General features: G+C 40.2%; 1 protein-coding gene across 1 annotated transcript; it reads left to right on the top strand.

The window, feature by feature from the left end:
- Window positions 1-2,266: 2,266 nt before the first annotated feature.
- Window positions 2,267-6,036, top strand: MTIF3 (mitochondrial translational initiation factor 3). Its single transcript, XM_009866577.1, has 3 exons — window positions 2,267-2,729; window positions 3,959-4,104; window positions 5,796-6,036. The coding sequence occupies exons 1-3, from the start codon at window positions 2,267-2,269 to the stop codon at window positions 6,003-6,005; spliced, it is 819 nt and encodes a 272-aa protein (XP_009864879.1). The 3' UTR covers window positions 6,006-6,036.
- Window positions 6,037-9,735: the final 3,699 nt, after the last annotated feature.

Below are 9,735 nucleotides of genomic sequence, written 5' to 3' on the forward strand. Positions count from 1 at the left end.
TAGATTGGATATTAGGAAAAGTTTCTTTAGTGAAAGAGTGATGAAGAGTTGGAACAGGCTGCCCAGATAAGTGGTGGAGTCACCATCCCTGGAGATGTTCAAAACAAGTGTAGATGGTGGCAATTCGGGACATCATAGAATCATAGAATGGTCTAGGCTGGAAGGGACCTTAGAGATCATCTAGTCCAACCTCCCTGTCATGGGCAGGGACCCCACCTCTTGACTAGACCAGGCAACACATGGGGACCGAGCAGGAATCGAACCCGCGACCTCGGGTTTTGGTCATTGTTGTCAGCACCGTGCTCAAACCACTGAGCTAACTGCCCCCCCTCAACATGGTTTAGTGGTCTTGGTAGTGTTGGATTGATGGTTGGAGTTGATGATCTTAGAGGTCTTTTCCAACCTTAATGATTCTATGATTCTCCATGTATATGTACACACATGTATACATGCTTACGCAATGTCATAAGTATGTGTGTGTGTGTCCATGTGTATATTTATCAAGTGGACTCCAATTCCTTACTAAGCAAAAGTCATGTTCTTGCCAGCTCCTCGGTAGGACCCGTTTTTGGTTTCCTGTGTCATCTTTGGCTTTTTCCGTACTTGCTACCAATGTGGGAGATCAAAACTGCAGATAATACTCAGCTGTTTGCTCTTCATCTCTAAAGATTTTGCAGCTGTTAAAAGATGGCCAATTTCTGATTATTTGATCAAAATGCAAATAATGGTCAGTTGCACCAAAATTGCCACGGGGATTTCATGAATGAATGGCGGAAAAAATATAATGGAAGAAAAGTCTCAAAGATCAGTTTCACTAGTCATCAAATTTCAAGCACTAGTGTATTTTGAGGCTTATTCTGAAAGTTCATAGCTTCATGAGTACAATTCATTCATCATCATGGCTAGGCTTCGCAAACGAGGATATGGGAAGTGCTCTACCCACACTTGCTACAAGTGCGGTGATGGCTAAAAAGGCCGATGCGGTATAGGCAGGAAGAAGAAAAGATATCATTATTGGTGGTTTTTTATGAAATGGTTCCATGAGAAAGTGAAATGTTACTCAGGTGCATGCTTTCTGTATGTAAGAAATCTAAATAGTTTTGATAACTGGAAAAAATAATCTCACTATAAATAGGAACACGCAACCCTAAATGTAACGTTTGAAAAGAACTGAGAAAGTCAATCAATACTTGAAATGTCTGATAAAGCAAGTTTAAAATTAAGGCACTGTTTTCACTTTGAAGCATGGCTGAAATCAGTAGAACTGGAGCTTAAAAGACAGTAAAGACACTTAAAAAAATATTTTAAGATTACTGAAATAATATTAGTGCTTAATCTATATAAGACCAAGTAACTAGCTGGCTTCCTTCCACAAAATGCCATTTGGAAAACTGACAAAACACAAAATTTGGGGTCAGTGCTACAATAAGCAAATTGCATGCTAGCTGTGGAAGAGTTTTCAACCCTGGAGAAAACCGTATTTCCAAGTATGGTAATGGTTACTTCCTGTGCAGACTGCCCTAGGTGATCCTGCTTTAGCAGGAGGGTTGGTCTAGATGATCTCTAGAGGTCCCTTCCAACTCCTAACGTTCTATGATTCTATGTTTTAATGCCAAGGTGAAGATTTTGTGTAGCAGTCTTTGGTTGACAAGGCTTTGAAATTCCCAAACTGTACAAAACCTGGAAGAGTCGGGCTGTAGATGTTGGGATGGCTGCTGACAGACCTTGCACAGATCGCCACTTCAGTCACTGCATGTTGAGGAGGGTTCTGAATGAATGTGGCTTTAATGGAACACTTTCCAAAGATGAGTATCAGAACGAGGAAGAAAGTCCTATTCATGAAAAAAAAAATCTGGACTGAAAATATTAAAAGTGTGACATGCCTTTTTATTCAACAGCAAATACTCCCTCTTAATGACTGGCTCATCTCTCCATACACAAAAGGGTTGTGTAGGAGTAGATACTGTCGTGCGGAGAAACGAACTAGAAGTATTGGATTCTTTAAAGTTGTTCAGGCTCCGATTTTAAAATACTGAAAACAACACCAAGTCTTCATCAATCTTGTTCCTTTGTCAGATTTTCTCAACCTCTGTTGCCATAAAATTACTCTTGATTGCTCATTCTGTATAGTAACACCATGCATCTTTTTCAAAGAGTAGTTTTAAGGGCTAAGGTTTAGTGAACTGAACTCAGGTCTTTCTAATATAATTGGATGAATCTGACTGGTGTATGTAACTGGTTTTTTCTTCTTCCCTGCTTCCTCAGAATGACCACCTTTTGCGTGATGAAACTTCTGTGTCAAGCAACCAGAAATGAGAATAGGTATGGAAAAAAATTCTTTGGTACTCTTCTGACACAAACACCACAAAAGAGAGTCTTTTCTCCATTCTGGATGGTGGTACCTGACCCTGGAAAGTCAACTGTGCTGGGACTTACTCAACCATTTTGTACAGCTGAAAAATCTCACACAGAACCAAAAAGGAAAGTAGCATTTGGAAGTGTTGGGCGAAGAATTCCCTATCGGATTTTGCATGTCATCAACCAAGATGGAGAGAGCTTAGGAAATATGCACCGAGCAGAGGCACTCAAACTTATGGATCAACACGACCTGAAACTGGTTCTCCTCCGTGAGAATGCAGAACCTCCTGTATACAGGCTAATGACTGGGCAGCAGATTCATGAAGAACAGCTTAAACGTGCAGAGAAGGAAAAAGCAAGTCCGAAACCAGGTACGTACATTGCTGACACTAAAACATGGAGCACTCTGAAAAATGCTGCATTATAAGTGGTTTCAGCCAATGAAATCCTCTTACTTTTATTTGTGTAAATCCAAAGCAATGTCACTGCAGTCCACGCTATTAAGGATTTGCAGTGGTGAAAATAAAATTTTGGATTAGTCTAGTCTTCCACAGAGAAGCTGTCTATTCCCTTCTCAGGATTTACTATTTTGGCATCTGCTGGCTTTTTTTTTAAATATCTATTTTTATTTAAGTGAATATATACTAAACTCTGGTTCCATGAGACTCACTGAATTTCTGTTCTTTTACTAAGGCAGTTTTTACAAACTGAGCACCAGACACACCAATATAATGACTAATTTAGTCAGCAGCAGCCATGAAACATTCTCTTGCTGGCTTGTTGCTAGGAAGACAAAGTCTGGGGCTCTTTCTTGTTCAGAGTTAGAGAACAACTTTTTCAACATTAAACACTTTTCAGTGTTTTTTCTGAAGTCAGATTGCTCCAGCAGTTTAACAAACTGAGTTTGGCAAAGAGGTTTTAGAAAAGGCATCTGACCTTATATCCTCTTTTCTTAACCTCTGGCTAACGAAGGTATCTGTGCTTTGGGTAGAGTTCTGATTTGAGAGAAGAGTGTTATTGTAGTACTGCGTTTTTCTGTTCAGAAAACTACAAAAAGTTTATTCAAATGGTAAATAGTTCACAGAATCTTTAAGGAGGAAGAGACCACAAATTGTTCAAATAAATTACAACGCATCATACTGCCAGTTAAATAGTGTACTTCACCATTCAAGAAAATGGGCTCAAGACGAAGAGCTCTTTAACTTCAAAGCCATTACGTTCAGCTGTACTATGTGCAAAATGTAGGAATTTGCACACTAAATCTTTAATTCCAGATCCAACACTTACCTGTTTATCTTTGTTAGACCTACACTGTGGACAGTATGAACAAAACTGTAAAATAAAAATACTTCAAGACTTCTGACCCTGAAGAGACTTCCCTGTGTGCCTCACACATCCACTCAGCATCCCAGTTAGGGCAGTGAGTGTGAGATACTGAGTAGCCACCTTCTAGGTGCATGCTGAGACAAGATTGGGATGCTCTGTGCATGACAAAGCAACATAGGGGGATTTAAGCAGACAGCACCAGAAGCTGTTGAATGAGATCAACTAATATTTGTCAGATGTTAAGCCAACACAGTTTTAGTTTTGTTTTAAACAGGGACGGTTCAGAAGGAGTTAACCTTTTCTTCAGCTATTGCCAAGAACGACTTGGAGACCAAGACTAAACAGATGGCACAGTGGATTGAAAAGAAATACCATGTTAAAGTTACCATCCGGCAAGCAAAAGATAGCAATACAGACATGGTAAGTGGGCTCCTGAAAGCTGGACCCATCAATTTCATTCAATTGCTGTACTTGTGTTAGCTTCCCCTGTTCAGTACTGCCACATTTTTTTAATTTATCTCGTACTGCTAAAATAAGTGAAGGTCTAGGTCCCATGAAACTGATGGTTGCCCCACCTTAGGCTGCATATGTTCAGAGACTGCAGTTCTAGAAAAGTAGCCCCAGAGAGTTCAAATACTGTGCCTTCTCAAGCATGCAGTAACCACACTGGCTTTAACAGCAGAGGCTGAGCTGTTCCTGCTCCTTTGCAGCACCACCCTGTTAACCAGGCTGGTGACATTTTCCTGCACTTAAGCCAGTGCACTCACTGGAAAGGCTAAGAGTGAGGTTTAAAAAAATCCTGCTGTAGTTTAGCTGGATTATTTCAGAAATCTAACTGGTCTGGTGAAGGTGTGTTTGTGCAACTGTGGCTAAGACTGGTTGAACGCTTCTGTGTGAAAAGCTACTGGAATGGTGTTACAAGACTGGCAAAGTAAACATCTATAAAGATGTTAGGGAGCTGGTGGTGACTTACTAGTGTAATTGCAAGGCCTCAAGATCGGTCTGTGGTGTCATATGCACAAACGTCTCTTTCATGAAGCTTCCATGCAAGATTTATTTTTTTTTAACACATGTAGTGTATTAGGTTTCCTTGATGATTCTCACTACTAAATTGCTGGAAAAAAATGCAGTCACTTCATCTAAAAGGAGCAGAACTTCTTAGAGGAAGTTGAATTCATGGGGACGGTGTAGCAGGAGGAGGAACTGGATATGGGAGGGAGCAGATTGTTTAATGACATAGTCCAGTTTAATGACATAGTCCAGCCTAGGCTGGAAGGGACCTTAGAGATCATCTAGTCCAACCTCCCTGTCCTGGGCAGGGACGCCTCTCAACTAGATCAGGCTACTCAAGGCTCCATCCAACTTGGCCTTGAACACCTCTGGGGAGGGGCATCCACAACTTCTCTGAACAATTTATTCAAGAGTCTTGCCACCCTCGTACTGAAGAATTTTTGTCCTAAGATCCAATCTAAATCCATTTCCCCTTGTCCTATCAGTGGACACTTTTGTAAAAACTCCCTCTCCAGCCTTCCTGTAGGTTCCCTTCAGGTATTGGAAGGCAGTTGTAAGGTCCACTCAGAGTCGAGTCTGCTCCAGCCTGAACAATCCCAGCTCCCTCAGCCTATCCTCAAAGCAGAGGTGCTCCAGTCCTTAAGGTTGTCCTTAACTTTAAAAGTTTAGAGTTCAGCTTGTTATATGAATGTGCTGTATCACTCGGTTCAATGCTATCATGTTCTGCTAATCTTAGAACAATACTGCCCTCTAAGAGGAAAGCCCCTTAACAATGTGCCCAAATCTAGAGGAAGAGGAGGGTGGGGAGGATTCAGATGCAGTCTGCTTTCACAGACAACTTTTAACAGAAAAACAGGACAAGTCAAGAATTCAGCCCAAGTGTTAGGAAATGGTTTAATCCCTCCAGTGACTTTCATAAACATGCTTACAGGTTAAGAACAAATGGTTAGGAAAGGACAAGCTGAACTGTGCAAATTGAGACTAGCAACTAGCTTGTTTCAGCTAAGAGCTCAACCACAAAGAGAACACTAGAACCCATTAGAGAACAGCATGAAATATTTTTGTGTTTGTGTATTTAGTCCTATTTTTCTCTTTTTTAGTTCATGCTTTTTGATCAGATTTTGGAGACTTTGTCTGAGAAAGCCACTTATCTTTCCAAGCCAAAAGTAACTAGAGAAGGAGTGAGTGTCTGTATTTTGAGACACATGTCTGAGAAAGAGTTGAAAGCATACCAGAAGATGGAAAAACAGAAAAATAATACAGTGAAGAAAGATGAAAATGAAGATCTGAAGTTAAATGAGTCACAGTGACTTTATGAAAAGGTATAAACAATATTAATTTCTTATTTGAAAAAAAACCCCACAAACTACAAACTTAATAAAGTTATGGTGAGCTTTGCACTGGTCATACCATGAAGACCGTTGTCTTGGTTAACCTCTACTGCAGGGTCAGAATTTCAACAGTTGGCATTTCATTTTCCACAGTCTTATCCATTGTCTTGCTTTCCGTCACAGCCGCGTCCTTTCTTGGCCGCGTTTTAGGAGGAATGTAGCCACTCAGACGAGAGGCTAAGCTCCTCTTAGGACGAGAACGCTTTGCCTGGCAGAAATAAATCCAGAGTTAGCAATGTCATGTATCTATGGAGCAAAGGCTACTACTGTGGCGGGGAAGGAAGATCTCAACGAATAGGCCAGCACTGCATTATTTAAAGGAGCTTCAGAAATTAAGAATCTCCCAAATCAAGTAAATACTGGCCTGTTTTCCTGCTTGAAGTCACATTCTAAATCACAAAATGTTTATGCTTCCCAGAAGTGATAGAGTATGGTTGAAACGATTTTTTCAAGAGTATAACTTACTTTCAAGTTCAGCTTTCTCTTTTCAGGATCATGTACAACGGCATGTCTTGCTAGGCTCTGCTACAGTTACAAAGAGCAGGGGAAAAAAATAAATAAATTAGATTTATCATTTCAGTTTATGTGATTCAGATTAGAACAGCATAAGAAGTACCTACCTTCATGGCAAACACTTTTCCACAGCCTGGATAATCACAAGAGAATGGTTTTTTCTCCTCATGAAAAGAGAGTATATGGCTTTGAAGGTTAAATACAGTTGTGTAAGTTCTCCCACATCCTTCTCTTGGGCATCGGCACACTTGCCTCTCCACAGCATGTGTTTTTTGATGCTGCTTGAGGAAGTCTTTCCTTTTAAAAGTTTTGTAACACTCACTGCAAACTATCACCTCTGGGTGGGAGAGAGACAGGAAGAGTCTAAATTAACAACTTCTTACAGGTGTTCAGAATCAAACCCCAGTAATCCTCTATAACAACGCTAAAATCTGCATGAAATACAAGGAGCGCAGACACTGGGAGAGAGTAATGCAGTATGAATTAGCCAGATCTGAAATCCTGCATTATACAACGCCTCAGTAACTGGATCACAAAACAAACTTGTTATAGCGAACAGTATTTTTCTTCATTTAAAGCTGTAGCCAGAGTGACAACCTTTTTACTGATACAGTGTTCGTACACAAGTTTGTCTAGACACAATGACAAGTTGACGAAACGAGTTCAGCAAGGGCTCCTCTTTGGATTAACAGTTGGTTTCCTATGTGTATGAAAAGTTAAGCTCTGTTTACTAAAGCATTTGGAGTTTACCTGTATGACTTTCTTTATCATGTTTCAGAAGCTCTGTCCAAGTTTTTCCAGTATAGGAGCAGTTTTCTTTCTTGCATGTGTAGCCTGTTGGACCGGACAGATGTTTATAATCAGAAAGGTTCTGGCAAACAGAGTCCAGCTTTACAAGAGGGAACTACCCTTCTAGCATTTGAAAATTAAAGGCCCCCTCCCTTTTAGCATTTGAAAATTAAATTCCTCCTCTCCTCCCATACTGCACAGTGATGGAACAAGAGGCAATAAAGACAAGTTAGAACAGGAGAAAATCCCAACAGGTTTAGGAAGAAAACTTGCATCACTGACACAAGTTGCCAACGCAGGCAGTGACATCCCTACCCCTGGGAACATTCAAAACCTGACCAGGTGCTCAGCAACTTGATCTAGCTGACCCCACCCTGAGCAGGGAGTTGGACCAGATGACCTCCAACCTAATGATTTTATGAAACTCTTATCTGTCCTTTCTTGGTAAGGCTGCTTCCTCACCAGTCATACCCCTTCACTCAAATAAATGAAAGTAACTGTAATAATAAGTATTATTTCCATATAAATATTTGTATTGTATATAAAAAAGTACCATCCTGACCATACAGTAATATTGCAGAGCCTAAAGACACTACCATTCTGCGAAGCAGACAAGATGACTTGTAAATGAATCACAGAAAGGCAAAACTATTTAAATCCCAGGACTGCAAAGGTCAAACAACTATGAACAAGTCCCTGCTGATAAGAGGAATGCAATACAGATCTCAGCTTTTTGGATATTCTTCCCAGTGCCTTGGGTTTGGTTTGTTTTTGTTTAATTGCAAAACATGTCTGCTGTCAAGAGTACTGAAAGAATGGATAAGAGTATAGCAGGATTAGCTCAAACACACGTGACCACCTCCGGACAATTCCACTTAAATACCTTTCACATAGATGTATTAACTGTAAAAACACAAGCCTATGTGGTTTTGCCAAGGCTCCACAGGAAATCTGTGGGCAGAATTGGCAACTGATCCTGTTGTCTGGAGGTCTAGGCTATTGCCTTGTCAATAATCTTCTGGAGATGGGCTAATGGTTAAGGTAGCACATTAGAAGAAATGGCTGAAGGAATTCTGAGCTCTATCCAGCCTACCACAAGAACGCTGTCACTGAACACTGCAATGCTTTGCAGTTGTATCCCACTTGACTATTCAAAAAGGGTATTCTTGTTCTGTCTGTCTGGTTCACTAGGCCCAGAATAATTTCACATCTGTCATACTTCCCTGCATACTCCCTGTACTGGAAGAAGTCCCCTTCCCTTTGTTAAAACACAACTGAAGCAAGAAGAAAAAGAGTATTACCTTCATGTGTCTTCTCATGCCGCTTTAGTTGATTTGGAGTAGAAAAGGACTTTCCACATCCTTCATAATTACATCTGAGAATAAAATACACTGGTTAAATTTCTTTCAGTGCATCCATGTATTTTTTTGTTCTTTGAAGTCAAGAAGAATTAATTTACACAGTAGATTCTTCAAACATAAAAGAAAGTGGAGAGTGTAAGTGGCTTGTACAGATCTAGCAGTCAGAGCAGCAGCAGTACTGACAAAACACTTTCAGTATTTTGAGTAGTATGTTGTGCCACCCAACCATACCAGTGCACTTCACTTAAGTGGAACACTCCTGTAAAGCATGCTCCACCTGTAAGAAATGCAAGACTAAACTTTGCTTTCATCAGATCTGTACTGATGTGTCATGTAAACAATGCAGACACAATGCACAGCTTCTCACATTGATGTCTGAGCCTCTCACCTTTTTTAAGCTACTACTCCAGTGCTAGCCAAGTCACTGCTTTTTACTGGAAAACAAAGGTAGCTGCATTTTTCACTATTGTCCAAGCTCTTATGCTTGTATTTGAGACTCTGTGAACTAAACCATGGGGTTTTTTTGTTAGTATTTTCCTTTGAACCTATAAGAAACTCTAAGAAACTGGAATGCTGAAGTTAACAAAGCACCAAGACTTGCTCAAAACAGACTACTGAGCAAAGGATTAGTACGTGAGATGTACTTGCAGCCATGACTATAAATTCATTTTCTTTTTTTTTCCAAAGGCTACATTCAGTGAAACAGTTAAAAGAAGACAGCTGTTTTCATCTGCAGTGGTAAGCTGGAATTGTTAAAATTCATTATTAAAATTATCCACCTACTTGAAGGGAGGTTCATTGGTGTGGTGACACTGATGAACTTTAAGTTGTTGATGTTTCCTGAAAGACTTGTTACAGCCTTCAAAGTCGCACTATTTAGGAAATTAAGTTATCATTAGAGGCCATATAATGACAGCCCAGCCCACATACGTCTGCTGAAATCCCAATCACAGTATTTGAACTCATACAAGTACCACCTAACAAGG

This window comes from Apaloderma vittatum, unplaced genomic scaffold, assembly GCF_000703405.1.
Source record: "Apaloderma vittatum isolate BGI_N311 unplaced genomic scaffold, ASM70340v1 scaffold6543, whole genome shotgun sequence".
NCBI lineage: Eukaryota > Metazoa > Chordata > Aves > Trogoniformes > Trogonidae > Apaloderma > Apaloderma vittatum.